This window comes from Sinocyclocheilus grahami, unplaced genomic scaffold (assembly GCF_001515645.1).
Source record: "Sinocyclocheilus grahami isolate Dianchi unplaced genomic scaffold, SAMN03320097.WGS_v1.1 scaffold62.1, whole genome shotgun sequence".
Lineage (NCBI taxonomy): Eukaryota > Metazoa > Chordata > Actinopteri > Cypriniformes > Cyprinidae > Sinocyclocheilus > Sinocyclocheilus grahami.
This window is the reverse complement of record NW_015505241.1, coordinates 149,861-166,785: the sequence shown is the minus strand read 5'-3', so window position 1 is coordinate 166,785 and position 16,925 is coordinate 149,861. Positions and strand designations below refer to the sequence as shown.

At 39.1% G+C, this 16,925-nt stretch overlaps 1 protein-coding gene across 1 annotated transcript in view; it reads left to right on the top strand.

Annotated features, from left to right (window-relative positions):
* LOC107584719 (myotubularin-related protein 13-like) overlaps positions 1–13,396 on the top strand; it is an 86,990-nt gene extending 73,594 nt beyond the window's left edge. The window contains exons 28-39 of the mRNA XM_016271435.1: positions 1,617–1,795; positions 2,512–2,688; positions 3,133–3,234; positions 5,261–5,446; positions 6,638–6,764; positions 7,118–7,245; positions 8,310–8,534; positions 9,004–9,111; positions 9,991–10,181; positions 10,268–10,355; positions 10,428–10,559; positions 12,181–13,396. Coding sequence (XP_016126921.1) covers positions 1,617–1,795; positions 2,512–2,688; positions 3,133–3,234; positions 5,261–5,446; positions 6,638–6,764; positions 7,118–7,245; positions 8,310–8,534; positions 9,004–9,111; positions 9,991–10,181; positions 10,268–10,355; positions 10,428–10,559; positions 12,181–12,279 — 1,742 coding nt within the window. The 3' untranslated portion in view covers positions 12,280–13,396. The remainder of the gene's footprint in view (positions 1–1,616; positions 1,796–2,511; positions 2,689–3,132; positions 3,235–5,260; positions 5,447–6,637; positions 6,765–7,117; positions 7,246–8,309; positions 8,535–9,003; positions 9,112–9,990; positions 10,182–10,267; positions 10,356–10,427; positions 10,560–12,180) is intronic.
* Positions 13,397–16,925: the final 3,529 nt, after the last annotated feature.

The following is a 16,925-nucleotide window of genomic DNA, read 5'->3' as shown; positions in this document are numbered from 1 at the left end:
AAATAAATAAATAAAAGAGAGCCTCCATAGCTTAAGGTAAACAGCAAAGATAAGTTTTTCAAAAATGAAAACAAAAAGAAAAGTAAAACTAACGGTGACAGTGCTTGCATGTTTTTCCCCCCACAAGAATACCAACATGTTCACCTTCTCTGGTTTAAGAAGTGGTCTTTTACTTGACTTTCGCTTGAAAATCATCCATCATTTCCTCAATATGCGTGTCATTTTTGCTGTAGCTGAGTAGGTATACTCTCTAAGCGCTGTTTCGTTATGCTTTCAGTTTCGTTTGCCCTTTGATGTTTCTCATATGCAACAGAAATTGCAGCACTTATGAGACCGCACACAAAATTTAGTCACACAGGCAGAAAAAATGGTCGCAGTCTGGAGCCCTGCATATTAAAGTTCATAAGCAGCGCTGCTTTGTTTACAGCGGAAACCAAGGAAATGCTTTAAGTGCTACCTGCTGTTTCATGCAGATATTTTTTATGCATAGTTTCACAAAACTGAAGTCAAACCATTCTGTTTTTGCTTCAAATTTAGAAATTATACATTGTAATTTAGATTAAAAACTGCTCATGTTGCATGTATGCAGCATCTTTGTTTGGATCATGATTAAAATGCAGTGGTTGCCTCTAATTTTAAATGGAAAGAGCACAGACAAAGCCTGAGTTTGTTTATTTGAAGAGATTTATTTAATTTGTGTTACTTATTTATTTGATTTGGGGCTTGTTTTAAATGTTCAATTTAGTTTTGTTATTTACATTTACATTAAATTAAAATTTTGTTATTTAGCAAATGCTTTTATCCAAGGCGACTAACAAATGAGGACAATAGAAGCAATCAAAACCAACAAAAGAGCAATAATATGCAAGTGCTATATTAGTATATTATTATAGTGTTATATTTCAATTTCACAAAGAAACGTACAGTATTTTGTCCAAACAATAATAAAAGGACACATTAAATTTATAATTTGTCTTAAATCTCATTTTGTAAAAAAAAAAAAAAAGTGAATCGAATCGAATCGTGAGTTGAGTGAATCGTTACATCCCTAGTTTTGCTGCTTAATATTTTTGTGGAAACCATGATACACTTCCATTGAAAGGTTTGGAGAAAGCAATATAATATGTATGGAAATTAATACTTACATTCAACAAGGGATTAATGTATCACAGTTTCCACAAAAATATGAAGCAGCAAAAACTATATTCATCATTGATAATAGTAAGAACCATTATTAACTATTATTAATAATTGAGCACCGAAATCATATTAGAATAATTTCTGAAAGATCATGTGACGGCTGGATTAATGATGCTGAAAATTCAGCTTTGATCATAGAAATAAATTTCATTTTAAAATATATTCAAATGGAATATATATATATATATATATATATATATATATATATATCACATTCCCTACCCCTTACATGTTTTTTTTAATGTGGCTAATTTGATTATGATTTTAAGCTACTAATAAGTGTATAGTACTCTAAGCATCTTTTAGTACATTGTCCGTCCTTGATATTAGTTACGATGGTTTGTTTTTACAAAGCAATTTTTGTAATCCTGCCTAACCTGTTCACACACATCTGTTTTATCCCCTCTCTCTGAAAGGTGTGTGGGCTAGTCTGCGCTCTAGCAGCAGATTCATCCAGCAATCCGCTGCTGCCGACATGGGCACGCGGTTGGCTGGCAAGGATCTGGCGCCCCCTACAGGCATTGAGAACCTCCAGGCCAAACTCCTCAAGCATCAAGCCGCGCTCTACATCTTTGGCGAAAAGTCTCATCTCAGGGTAAAGATGTTACACTTACTATGAGTTCTTCGAGAGAAGAAGCTAAGGATCTGATGCTGACCTTGTGTGATGAACCTTTTATGGGGAAGAAGTGTTCATTTCTAAATTTATTTTTTTCATTTTTGTGTTGAAGTGTACCAGGTCATATCACCCTGAAATACTTGGACAGCGTTCTCCCCAGCGCATAATAAATTCATGACTAGATAAGGACCTCTTAATAGCCATTTATAAAAGCTCTGATTTATTGACACAATTTGTCTGTTTTTGCTGAAATTATATTACATTTGGATGCCTGAAGGAACTTTGTGTTACTTTTTACCTTTTAGATAGTTTCTTTAACATTCAATGTAAAAAAAATTTATAGTTGGAATAAATCAGCCCTGTGGTTGACAGTTAAGTAAACTCTAAGTTATTTGGCTGGTCCTACTCAGTACATTAACTGTCTGTTTTGAATTTTTGTTGTTGCCTGTGAAGTGGAAATTTAATTTCATCCACATTAGTAAAATAGTTAGTCTGCTCAAAATTATAGTCTTGGATACAATCTGATAAAACCTTATTGAAATACAAATGTGTGACTCTGGTCTGGAAGCAAGCAAAACTTCTACACAACGTTCTACCCAGAGGCATAATCCAAATGTGTGTTTCTATGTTCTGTTATTTCCAGAAATGAAACAAAACAAAATTAAAAGTTTGTACCAAATGCTTTTCCATGACAGGGCTTAAGACTGGACTCAGCACTGAACTGTGAACTGGTGCCGGTAGAGTTTGCAGACACAAAACAGGTGAAGGGCTCCTTGAAGAAGCTTCTAAGAGCGTGTGCACCCAGTTCCATGTCCTCAGACACAGAGGACTCGTTCCTTAAGGCTCTGGAGGAGAGCGAATGGATGCTACAGGTTAGCATGACCTCTGAACACACATTCCCTTAGTATTAAAACTACCCCTGCACCTTCCTCTTATTGTGACTCACAGTGGCCTATATCTTAAGAAAACCAGAAACAGGTTGGCCTGTGTGACTCTGACCCTGTTGAAAAGTCTTTCCTTAAAACTAGTCAACCATGGGAAACTATACAACACAAAGATGGGAAAATTGCATGACACAATTCAAGCAAAACAAAGTTGCTTACCACTCTAAAACCCATGCACTCACAAAACCCTTTGGCCTTATGGTCCACTGTGTCTCAGACACTAAAACAATATTATCTGTAAGGATCTCTGCCAAGACACTCTGAGAGCTCTTAGTCAGCAATGTGCACAGCAGTGTTACAATAAATGCACAGGAATTGCTAAACTTCGAATGTGTTGTGTTGTTTTGTACTTTGTATCTGTGTGTTACAAAGCTACACAAGCTGCTGCAGCTGGCTCTGGTTGTGGTGGAGTTGCTGGACTGTGGATCATCTGTACTAGTTAGTCTTGAGGATGGCTGGGACATTACCACTCAGGTGAGCATCGTCTCACACACGTGTGCTATAGCATGTGACAGTTTAACAGTCCTATTCCTTCTGCTTGTTTTAGAGCCTTGTCTTTGCCTATTATCGGATTTAAATATTATTCACCTTGTTAAGGCAATACATGGAGTTGCCAACACAATTTTGAAACAGGATTCCCAATGTAACGATAATTTTGACCCATACAATGTATTTTTGGCTTTTGCTACAAATATACCCCAGCCACTTAAACTGGTTTTGTGGTCCAGGGTCACATATGTAGCTTGCAGAAGACTGATGTTTGGTGGGGAGTTGTTAAAGGGATAGTTTACCAAAAAATGAAAATTCTGTCATTAATTACTCACCCTCATGTCGTTCCAAACCCGTAAGACCTTCGTTCATCTTCAGATCACAAATTAAGATATTTTTTATGAAATCTGAGAGCTTTCTGACCCTGCAGACAGCCAGGGTACCACGATCAAGGACCAGAAAGGTAGTAAGGACATGTAAAAATAGTCCATGTGACATCAGTGGTTCAATCGTAATTTAATGAAGCTATGAGAAAACATTTTGTCTGCAAAAAAAACCCGACTTAATTCAACTATTTCTTCTCTTCCGTGTTGGTCTTCAATGCGCGTTCATGAGAATACCCATGACGCATGCTTGGGTGCTGCTGAAGCAGGAGCCGCTGTTCTTGCATAGAATGGCCATCTCTCTTAGTTCATCATCTCTATATTCTGGTTCAAATAAGTAGAGCTGGGCAAAAACTTGCAAGTCATCCTCTCAGTCGAAATCTTCAGACATGTTTACATAAACAAGACACAGCGCTTCTGGGTTCTGCGTCAGAACGTCGGCTCCTGCATCAGCAGCACCACACGCATGCGTCGTGTTACTCTCGTGAACGCACGTCGAAGACTGACGTGGAAGAGAAGAAATTGTCGAATAAAGTCGTTATTTTTGTTTTCTTTGCACACAAAAAGTATTCTTGTAGCTTCATAAAATTACGGTTGAACATGGACTATTTTATTGATGTCCTTGCTACTTTTCTGGGCCTTCAATGTGGTAGTTGTGTTACTGTCTATGCAGGGTCAGAAATTGCTCGGATTTCATCAAAAATATCTTAATTTGTGTTCCAAAGATGAACAAAGGTTTTACAGGTTTGGATCGACATGAGGGTGAGTTATTCATGGCAGAATTTAAATTTTTGAGTGAATTATCCCTTTAAGGATGTTCTGCCCAAACTGTCAAACAGTCCGAGAAGTAATGCCATTACAGAGTGAAAGCAAATTTTCAGATTTTGGCTAATGAGTGTGAAAAAAAAAAAAAAATTTCCTGTGGATTAATTGTTAACCACAAAATTATTATTGTAGTAAGTAGTTCTGTCAAACAATTAATCGCGATTAATCGCATCCAAAATAAAAGTTTTTGTTAACATAATATATGCGCGTGTACCGTGTATATTTATTATGTATATATAGATACACTCACATACAGCATATATTTTAGAAATGTTTACATGCATATATATTTCTATATTTATATTCTCATATTTTATATAAATATATTTAATATATAAACATAACATATTTTTCTTAAATATATACATGCATGTGTTTGTATTTATAAATACATAATAAATATACACAGCACAAACACATATTATGTAAACAAAAACTTTTATTTTGGATGCGATTAATCACGATTAATCGTTTGACAGCACTAGTAGTAAGTAAATAGGGTCAATTACTATTTTCATGCAGACCTTAAGTAATTGTGACAAACTTAATGCTTAATGTACAGAATATTGCAGTTAAGAGGTTGCCACATGGAGAAAACTCCCAGGCAGAGTTCTGATGGTAAATGTTTTTGTCAGGTAAAAGCTGTTGGGATGTGTGAGTTGTGACAGTCACTGATACACTTATTGGGTCAGCAAGGGTTAAATCCAATAGGGCCAGCATTTACTTATACTGGGTACTTCTCAAGTATCGGCCCGTGTTTGTAACTCATTACATTCCTCTCTTCCTCTCTGTTGTTTCTGTAGGTGGTTTCCCTTGTGCAGGTGCTCAGTGATCCATTCTACAGGACCTTAGAGGGCTTTCAGGTGCTTTTGGAGAAAGAGTGGCTGTCTTTTGGCCACAAATTCAGCCAACGTGGCAACCTGACCCCCAGCAGCCAGGGCAGCGGCTTCACTCCCATCTTCCTCCAGTTTCTTGACTGTGTCCATCAGGCAAGTTGACTATACAAGCAGTCGTGTAACAGACACCTTTATCCAAAGTAACCTGGGGTTACTTGCCTTGCTGAAGGAGATAATGATCTTGCTTTTTGAACCAGCAATCTTCTGATGTTTTCCATTATCTGCGGTGGTGGAATTGTAGTGGTTAAAGATCTGGGCTGGAAACCGAAAGGCTGTAGGTTCAAACCACAGATGGAATGACTCATGAACCCCATGACCATTTTGCATTTGAGCAAGACACCTTAACCCCAGGCTGCACCAAATGGGACTGTCCATGTTCATTTTGGATAAGTGTCTGCTAAATAACAAATAACCAATTCCTCCATCTCTCTTTTTCACACACTGCCCAGAATCACTTCATAACTCCCAATCTCTGTCTCTCACACCACCCTTCTCTTGTTCCCACCGTGCTTCGTCCATGAGCTCACAGCATTCCTGCAGCATCCAGCCAGAAGGAGGAGGACGAGAAAGACTCAGCTGTCAGAATGCATGCTCTAGCTTTTCTTTTGCAATCCCCATGGTGGGCAAGTAATTTAGACAGAGCTGCTCCTTCGGCACATCTACCTACCCCCAACCCCCTTTGAAATGATCGTACACAGATGGTGTTTAACCTGCGGCCAGCATTGTCCTGGCTGGAGTGTTTCGCCATCACCTCCCAACATCGGCAAGTTTAGCACAACCGGTGGAAAACTCAAATTTGGGGATTTCTGTTCAATCTGTGCTACATTAAGTAAAGGGCAGGAAGAGTTTTTCTCCCTCCAGAGACAACGCGCACCACTCCCATGCGTTTACAGACATGTATTGTTTTTAGGCATATGTGATGAAATCAAGGCGTAGAGCATTTGAATGACCCAGCGGAGGTCCGGCAATGTCACAGACCACAGAAATATAGTGAAAGCATCTGAAAATAGAAGTGTCTCATCTTAGAGGCAGCTGTTGTTTTTGCCAGGAAGTCCAGGTGGCCTCGAGTGTGAGAACTTTGCAAGCTCTTCTGTCTACATCCTGTTGGCTGTACATTACCACATTATGTCCCTCCTGCTGCTGTTATTTTTGTATTTTTAAATTCCCTTCAACTAATAATTTCCTGGGCGTTTACTAATCATTATTATATTTGTTGAATCGCTGTAGCGGTGAAATAAGGCCAAAAAGCTTCTCTAGTGTGACGCATTGACTTTCTTATTCCAGGTTCATTACCAGTACCCCCTTGAGTTTGAGTTTAATCAATACTATCTGAAGTTTCTGGCATACCACTACGTCTCCAATCGCTTCAAAAACTTCCTTCTGGATTCGGACTATGAGCGCCTGGAGCATGGTGTGTATGCACAACTCCTCATGTCATTCTTTAAGAAGAAACACACATTCCACCACAAAACAGTATTTGTCTTTTTGTATTGCCATAATTACATTATTGTGCAAATGTTTTTCAGCTGTGTTCTTCAAATAAACAAGGCTTTTAATGCCTGTATAGTATTACAACAGACATGTGCAGTCTTGCTCAGAAAAGTTTTACCTACCTGTAGCAGCCCTGATGACCTTTGGAAGCACTTCTTTTAAGTGCTGCTAGTCTTATCAGACTTGGCTTCTGATATTTTGTTTCACACCTTATCACATTACTCTGAGTAATGTGTAATTTCACAAGTTCTTCTTTGTGTCTCCTCACTAAAGGCACATTGTTTGAGGACAAAGGAGAAAAGCAGGCCAAGAGAGGAATCTGTGTCTGGGAGTGTATCAACCGAATGCACCGCAAGAGTCCTCTCTTCTTCAACTACCTGTATAGTCCCTCAGAGACGGAGGTAAATAGTCTATCTGGGTGTGTGCAGAGGTACCAGACAGCTCTAATGGCCTTTACCCTAGAGCACTCTGCTTAAAGGTTGTGTTGACTACCAGTCCCAAACATGCTGACGTCTTTTGCCAGATCGCATTCACAGTGAAGGATAGTTCCCCACAATTGCAAAACAGCCTCTTTGACCTTATAAAGCAGTCTTGTTACAAGTGAATCAGGTGGTGACAGTCTATAAAAAAAACAAAGCTTGAATGGGAAAGTGCCCTATCCTCAAATCCAGGCTTGAGTGAAAGTTGTTTCAAAATGAGTGAATCAGTTCAGCGAGTCACCCATAGCCCAACAAAAACATGTTTTATGAAGTTTAGTGAGAGCAAAGGGCCCTGTGGACTGTTTCTTCTTTCTTTCCCATTCCTTTCTTACTACCAAACACTGTAAAAGGTCACACGTTCTAATCTTGAGACTGTGAGATTTTAAGGTTAGGAAAGAACAAGCATCATGCTTCTTCAAAGTTAAAAGTTCTGTAAGTGTGTTAGAGCTTAAATAATCCAATCAACAGAAAAAAATGAAGCATGTAAATGCTTAATTCTATATGTTTTATGTTTTGCATGTTTTCAGTCTCATAAACGTGCGTATGTATATTTACATTTTCCGGACTGTTCAGTAAAGGAGACTGAATATTTTGCTCTTCTGATGATATGTCAGCTTTTTTTTTAGCGCCGACGACATTATCACAGTGGCTTTCTCTGGTTCTGTATATGCTGAAGTTCCCTTCAGAATGCTTGTAATGAACATGTAAATGACTATGTGAATCAGATTGTAACATTCATATAAACTGAACTTTCATAATTTGAAATCGGATGGATTCGTTCCGATTGACAAAAATGAGTGCATGTAAACATGCGTAATGGTAGAACAATACCTTCATAGGGTAAGATTTTGGAAAGAGGGAGGGCGACTAATTCAGTGGCTAATTCTGGCAGAAATTCTACAGTGACTAATATTGCTTACAGCGCCTTTATGTAAAGTCAGAACTGAAAAAGCCAACAAATAATGATTCCTTTGTTTTCCCTTTAGGCGGTGTTGAAACCGCTGATTTCGATCCCCAATCTGGCGACATGGGAGTTCTACACTGGAGAGGCGCTGTCCACAGGCCCCTCTTATGACTGGTGTATGCTCGCGATGCGCTCACAGAGCACAGAAGAGTCAGACACCATTGCCACCACCAAGAGGAGGATCGTCTGGCCATGTTACAGCAGTGTCAGCCGTGCCCAGCCTGATGCCATCACCAAACTCTTGGCTGTGAGTCCATATGTCTTTGTCCTTTAATAGTTTCTCACCAAGTCCTTATCCTCCCGCAATCAAAGTGAAAATGTTACATGATGCAGTAAAATTGCAGCCGATCAAAGGAGCGAAGGGATGCGTCTATCAGAAGAGTGAGTAGTAGTTTTCTCTGCTTGCACCACGCAGCTGAAAAAATTCTAAACATACCTTGTATTTTTCACACCATGCTTTTTCATGATTTTACTTGTGGATTTGTCCATTCAGTGTTTCTGAACTTCTCAAAGCACAATCTGTATCTACTCATCCATTGTTGATGTTATCTGTGAATAGCAGGAATTATACTAGCTACTATAACGCAAGCAACCATCACAAACATAGAGCTGCTTGCTTGGTAGGACAAAAATATCAAAGCAGAACCCAAAGATTTCCTGGTTGATCTAAGGCACCAGTAAAGGGAAGCCTTTAAAATGCATTTGTGTTGTTGCAGGACATTGAGAGGCTGGAGGGAGAACTGGGACAGCAGTCTGAGCCCTGGCACACCACGCTGGAGAAGGTGCGAGACAGCATCCAAGAAGACCTCAAACAGGAGGGCAATGTGAGTGCTGCTTCTCTGTCCAGCTATTTTAGTTCCACTTTGCTTCACAAATGTAGCCTCAACTGGCATTTCTTACTTACCTGTTTTGTTTTCCAAATTGTATATTAAATGTGCACACTGTGTACACATTTTTAGGCATGTTTAACATCACACATGTATGCAACATGTATCTATTTCAAGCACATATTATCATTTTAGCATTGATACTGACCCTTAAATCCAGACAATTTGGGGTTTGGATTCTTCTGTGTAAATTGATATTTGAATATCGACCTAAAATTACATTTTCAGAACAAATCTGTAATGATTCTAAGGGACCAACTTTCAGAAGTCGCTTATTGATGGGGGTTCTTAATAGAAACCCCAATATCACATCACCATCAAGAGCCCCAGCTTTAATCCGTAGAAACAAATCTGCTTATGTACGGCTTGGGGATGCAGTGGTAAAAAGGCCTTAGAAAGCACCAAAGAAGCATCCTTGTTTGTGGACTATATGTGAGTAAGTCAAGTCAAGTCAAGTCACCTTTATTTATATAGCGCTTTTAACAATACAGATTGTGTCAAAGCAACTGAACAGCATTAATTAGGAAAATAGTGTGTCAATAATGCAAAATGACAATAGTAAACACACATTTTTTCAGTTAAAGACAGTTCATCATTGAATTCAGTGATGTCATCATCCAGCTCAGTTCAGTTTAAATAGTATCTTTGCAATCATGTCAACGATAACGCTGGAAATTAAGTGTCCCCAACTAAGCAAGCCAGAGGCGACAATAACAGCAAGTATTATATGATGCAATCAAACTTATAGCAATAGCAAGTAGCAAAGTGTCTTCTCCGGATATACTGACCTCATCTCTTGCTCTTTTAATCTCATAGCTGCGGAAACCGTCAGTGTCCATCTCTGGTTTGGTCCCCACCTCCAACCTGCAGGCCTATCAGCGACACTCCATGTTGCACCTACCTGACAGCGACCTCGGAGAAGACAGCAGCCGCACTGCAGTCAACGGGGTTAATCGCAGGGCAGCCACGCTCTACAATCAGTTTACCCCAAAGAATGAAGACAATAGGTAACAATGACAGACAGCACTTTTGATACCACTTAATCGAGCTTTATAGAGAAAGCCAACAAGCCATCATTTCTTTGTTTATACAGGTCATTTGAGGGAATCCTGTACAAGCGAGGGGCATTACTTAAAGCTTGGAAAGCTAGGTGGTTTGTTCTTGACGTAACAAAACATCAGGTAAGTCGTTTATTACATTTTTGTATTTTGGTCTTTACCTTAATTTATTCATTTATTTGACACACCCTATAGCTGAGGTATTATGAGACGGATGAGGATACAAGCTGTCGTGGCTATATTGACCTGGCTGAAGTGGAATCTGTCCTGATTGCCACACCAACTATAGGAGCCCCCAAACACATCAGTGAAAAGGCTTTCTTTGATGTAAGTATTCCACCAGTTAATGAAGCAATGCAGTGCCTGAGGCGGTGCTTTACCCAAGACATTTAGATATACCTAATCTTGCGTTGCCAGACCTTCAGATTGACGGCAGAAGGTTTTGACTTCATCGCAGCTTTGGCTGGCCAAGAACCACCCGAGGCCATCTGACAGACATATAATGCAACCAATCATAGTTCGCTTTGTTCAGCATCACATTTGGGGCGTAAAAATGTTAAGTCGATGTCCCTACAATAATACAGCACCGTGCAACCAATAAATCATTCATTCAAGAGCGTTGTGCAGAGTCTATGCTGTGACCTTCACGTACTTCTGAAAATTCAGCATTTAGTTGATCCTGATATGTGATCATTGTCACTGGTGTAAACAAAATGGTTTTCTTCCTCCATGAGGGAGTTTGACATCAGAACAGCTGTGTTTCCAGGCGAATCATTAAAGGATGTGACACATGAAAGAATGCATTCCCCGAAAATCCTGTAGAATTCAAACAATCAGATGATAATGACTTCAAAACTCCTAAATACTGTGCCTTGTGCATCTGACGTTCAGCCAGCGGTTCGTGGGCGTGACGTCTGAGGCTGAGACTGTATAGATATAACAAGACGGTACACTCATATTACTCTAAATGGGAGAAAGTGCAATGCAAAATATGGCAGAATAACTCCCACCTAAAGAAAAGAGCCAGTCGGTGAAGTCGTTTTGTCACTGCTGCTGCTCCGGTTGTGATGGAAATGCGGTTTCCAGACACTTGTTTAGGACTGCACGTGTGCATTGACTGGTCCAGCCTGAATTATAAGCTTTTGTTAATGTGAGCACAAGAGACAACATTTATGGGACAGTCCAAGTCAGATTTTGTTGCTGGTTTGAAATGTGTTGTTTAAATGTGAGCATGGCAAGCTATTTTTGAGATTTAAGGATTTTCCCATTCAAGTAGATAGGATATGGCCTTGGATACCTGAAATAGCTGCCTGGAGGCATTGCAAACATGGCCACAGAGTGAACAGACTTCCCTTGAAATGGAATTTGCTGTACTCCCTCAGCCGTGACTATACTAACAATAGAAGCACATGGCTGTTGTACCTGTAATATTATGATAAAAAACTATCCGTAATATTTTTAAGTAAATAAAATATTAAAGTAAATTGTGTTCCTGTGGTTCAGTGGTAGAGAATGGCATTAGCAGCGCAAAAGGTCGTGGGTTCGATTCCCAGGGAACACACATACTGGTAAAAAATGTATAACCTGAATGCACTGTAAGTCGCTTTGGATAAAAGCGTCTGCTAAATGCATAAATTATTATTAAAAATGATTTAATTATTATTAATTATAATTATTAAATATAGTAGGTGCCATCCTTATGCTTGAGGAGCTGGTACTTGCCGTGTAAAATAAGGTTAATAGTTGGGTGCAGCCACAGTGACATGGTGAACGTGCTGTTACTATGACCAATCAGCATCCATCAGCATGAATAGAAATTTAAAAAGAACAGCATTTTTGTGAAATTGTAACATTATAAGTTTTTGCTGTCACTTTTGATGAAATAAATGCATCCTTGCTTAATAGAAGTACATTAAAATCTCTTCTCTCTTTTTCTTTGTCCTTGCAGCTGAAGACCACTAAACGAGTGTACAACTTCTGTGCAGCAGATGCTCAGCGTGCCCAGCTATGGATTGATAAGATCCAGAGCTGCATCTCAGATGCATGAAGCCTTTTTCTTCAGCACCACCTCTCACTGCAGGGAGACTCACTGTGCAATTAGTAGGACCATAGTAAAGCCTTCAGTGCCTGTTGAAAATCCTGTACCTGAGCAGTGACGTACAATAACACTGCCCCGTTCACTCGTCTGTGGAGCTGCATTTCCTGCGTCCCACTACCTGCGCTCAAAAACTTGATCCTGAGCTTCTGTTTCAGGTGATTGGTGAAATGATGCAATGCACTACTCTGATATTTGCTGAACACACTGCTACATGCAACTAAGACAAAGCAATAGCACTAATCTTAAACTCGGGGTCAAAATAGTAGTGACAAGAGGTGTGTTCTGCAAAACAAAAATACTGTTGCTGCTGTTAAAATGCAAAACAAGCACCAAAATCTGACAAATGTTTAGAAAGATGCACAATGTGTAAAAGGCAAATAATTTGCACTTATTGATATGCACTCCGTACAAAACAGATTTTTAATGACTAGAACAACTAGGCTAAAGGCATTATGTTTTAACAACACATAAAATCTTGGAGCAGACAACTTTATGCTCTAGTGTGCAAAGTGTGTTTTATATATATTTGCAAAAACTTTTTTTTCAGTATGAATGTTATACTCATGCGTAACAGAGTTGTTGTTCTGTAAATTATTTTTTAAGCATTAAAAGTGTCACCTGTGTGTTTTTGTTGAATGGAGAGTCTTATGTACATATATTACAATTTCAGCTTTTTATATTCTGCTGAATATGCTGTTAAATATGTTTTTCTAACCTTTTAGTCTAACTTGAAATAAACACTCATATTTATACTTAATTAAAGACAATTTACGGACCAAGCAAAGCACTTCCTGCCTGAGATGGTTATCAGTAAGCCGTTTTGTTTGAAATGAAGGGAAGAACACTATATTTCTCCATTCTCTGTGAGGTTATATGTGATTTTGATGGCTTTTTGAGGCACTAAGGTTTTATCCATTTGTTTTGGTAGCATATCTGCAAAGTTTTAAGAAACACGAAAAAATATGAGGCAAGATGTCTGTTACTGAACCTAAAGTGATGTTACTGTATGTACAATACTTTGTGGTGCCACTAATGTTTCTGGTTTGTTTACTGTTTTTGGTTATATTTTGTTTTGGGTTTTGCTGTTGTTTGAAATAAATCTAGAGAAGATTAATTACTTTTTGTGACTGCATGGCTATATATCCTAAATTCTGCATGAACAATAAGACCTATAAAGTATTTTATTTAAGTATGTAAGAATGCAAAAGCTAAATTTCATATGCTGATGCATCCCTAAAGTGTAAAAATCCTCAAAACAACATTTTTACTGGACATGAGGCAAAAATGCAGACATTTCAGCAATATTGGTTTTTAAAGGAGTCATATGATATTGCTAAAAATAACATTATTGGGTGTAATGAAATGTGTTTTTTAAGGTTAAAAAAACAAACGAAACACACAGTATCACACACGGCGGGCTAGAGCGAGCGGAGGCCGGCGGGCTTGAGAACGGCGCGGCCGGTGGATTCGACGAAGGAGTGGCCGGCGGGCTTGCGGCAACCACATGTGACGACCCCGGGCTGGACTCCGCTTCGTCCACGGTGAAAGATGATCCGGCGATCCACAGCGCGAAGTTGATGTATTTCCTCAGCGACCAGCACAGATCAGCTCCAGGCATGACGAAGCGGATATCGTCCTCTTTTGGAAGGCCAAACAAAGAAGTTTCGCTTTCACAACGAAGCACACAGCGCCTTCACGACATGGCTGCAGTGTCAACAATACTACAGCGAGAATAAAAGTTATGCCTTCTTTCTTTGCGTGAACATTTTGGCGACGTTATGCAAATCTTCCCACATTGTGATGTTGTTACGTATCTGGTCCATGAATTTCCGTCTACTAGCCATCAGAGGTCACCCTTTCCATTTTCATTGACTCTCGATGGGATATGTAGTCCGGGGATATATGCAACAGTGTGTAGTGCGAGAGTCAATGAAAATGGAAAGGGTGACCTCTGATGGCTAGCAGACGGAAGTTCATGGACCGGATATGTAACAGAGCATTCATCTTTAAGTGAGTGATATGAAACAGCTGTGTGCAATCAGTGCTGTGTGCAATCAGTGCAATGAATGATGGGATATGTAGTCCGGGGTGATATGCAACAGTGTGTAGTGCGAGAGTCAATGAAAATGGAAAGGGTGACCTCTGATGGCTAGCAGATGGAAGTTCATGGACTGGTTAGTAACAGATGTAGACATGTGGGAGCGTGTTAGAACGAGCCGTTTTAGGTAGGCGTGGTTGACTCTTAACTTTTATAAAGAATATCTCTTTGGATTTGAGACTTTAGTCTTTGCAACTTTACAGATATTCTTTATGCACCAAGAGCTTGTGACACTCCAAGAGAGAGGAAAAATTTAAATCACATCATATGACCCCTTTAAATTGTGTCAGAAGAAAACTCTATAGTTTATAACATTTAGATTTTGATAGAACATGCATTTACAACAATCTGGGTTGGATAATTGGCATAGAAAGTTGGCTTTGCAGACTGTCACACAGAAAACAATACAAACTAGTCGCCCACTTTGGACAATGCATGTGGCATGAGCAATGTGACATTAAGACAGAATATTAAAATAAACGTTTTCTATTGCATTCTAGTTTTGCATTCTATTCCGTTCTATTGCATTCTAGCATTCTATTCCATAATGTTGAGTGTAATATAATCTATTCACACAGACTAACGGCATAAATGCATCAATAGTCCAGATGGGCAAGCGTCTGTTCCATTTACTAGCCCAATCTTTAAATTGAGCTCTGCCATTTATTCTTTGGACTGCCATAAGGGGTTCCGTAATGGCCATTAAAGTAAACCTTTTTCTTTCAGGTCAACAGCTGCCATGGCAGAGCAGCAGTTCAGTAAAAACAGCACTCACTCCTCAACTGTCAGTATGCTTTTAGTTAACTACCTTAATAACAACACCTTAGGTTAAACAGCACTGATGTGGAAGTAACTCTATCAGCCCCTTGAGTACTGTGGATTGTCACAGCCACAGTAATGCAAGCACACACAAGTGCCATGAGACCGGACAGCATGCTTGCAAATGTGCTGACCAAACTGTGGGTTTTATCTGGCTTGCCCTGACATACCAAAATGTAATTTTGGTTTACTTTGTCAAAATCATTTTACAGCCTGGACCATATATAGACTTGAAACTAGAGGCCATAAATTTAGCTCCTCTGCAGATATGTAAGAACATTGTTGCTCTCATTGGCAATTGTCATCAAGCACCATGAAATGCTGTATAATCCTCATGCAAGTTGCATAAACATGTCTTAATCCATGAATTCAACCTAAAGCTTCTGATGAATGATATGCACTACAGTCTTTAAAAGCTATTTAAGCCAGTCAGGGTGTAACATTCAAGTCGGCATGAAATGAACATTCATCCATGCGTATGTTTCTTTCTGTATAAAATTAAGTTTCGTTATCATATAACAAATATATAAAACATTTGCTTGATTTGTTTTGGATGTGTAGAAGACTACATAAGAATAGCTTGCATCTGCCCTACATAATTGTAATTATTATTATTATTATTAATTGTTATTTTTACACTAAAAATACAGTATTTTAACAAATTCTTTATCATCAGAAAACATCAACGGTTTAAAAAAACTTCTTGCCCTTATTAAAAAAGATCAAATTCTGTGTACATCATTCATACGTTCTTATATAAATTGTTGCGCTGAATTGAATGAGACAAATTACATAAGAATAATTTTAAGAACAATTTGCACAGAAATTCATTCTGCTCATGTTTCATGAATGAAGCCAATAGGAAATTCTATTCATGAGAGGACATCCCAGAAGAGACCAGCATTTCCAAAAAACATAACTTTTAATCATTAATAAACCACTGCTAATCGATCTTTGCAAAACAAATTCAACACATCCTAAAAATATTTAAAGGTTAACATTGAAATATGGAACCTCGAAAATCAATTTTGTGCCACAAGCAGATGTTACAGTAAAGGAATGCTAAGTGTCAATAATTGCTTCTCTCTTCAGACCTCAATAGACAAATATGTCACTGTAGAGGCCAGGACAGTTCAAGTTCGTCATCATTTGGCTTTGCCTTCAGCATGTCAACTTGTATAATTTGATACACTGTGTGATTCAGCCAATTCATATGTAAGACATGCCTTCCATTGAGGAAAAAACAGGGAAACAAGAAGTCTCGCCTTTCTTCCGGGGTTCTGAACAGGATCTCACTTAATAAACAGTAAGATGAAACGGCTACAAATCCTTGTTGGATACACCTAACGGGTCTCACCTAACGATCACAGCCAAGCGGTCTCATTTGCAGTAATGTATAAGTAAAAGAGGCCACAGGCGCCTTTGAGGCGAGACACTGCAGCGCCTCTCCGCTCCTAGAAAAAAAAAGCTGCTGGGACTGAGGTTTGCAAGAGCATTGGGGACGTGCATGATGTGGGCTAGTTGCTCCCTGCTGACTTGTATTGAGAGCAGGTGTTGGCCTGGCAAAACATCTGGACTGGGGCTCTCACAGTTTTCTCCAAATATAGATGCCTCCTGGAGTGGAGGATTAGAGAGGAAAGCAGCGGAAGAGGGAATCCCTCCAGAATGCTTGGAATGG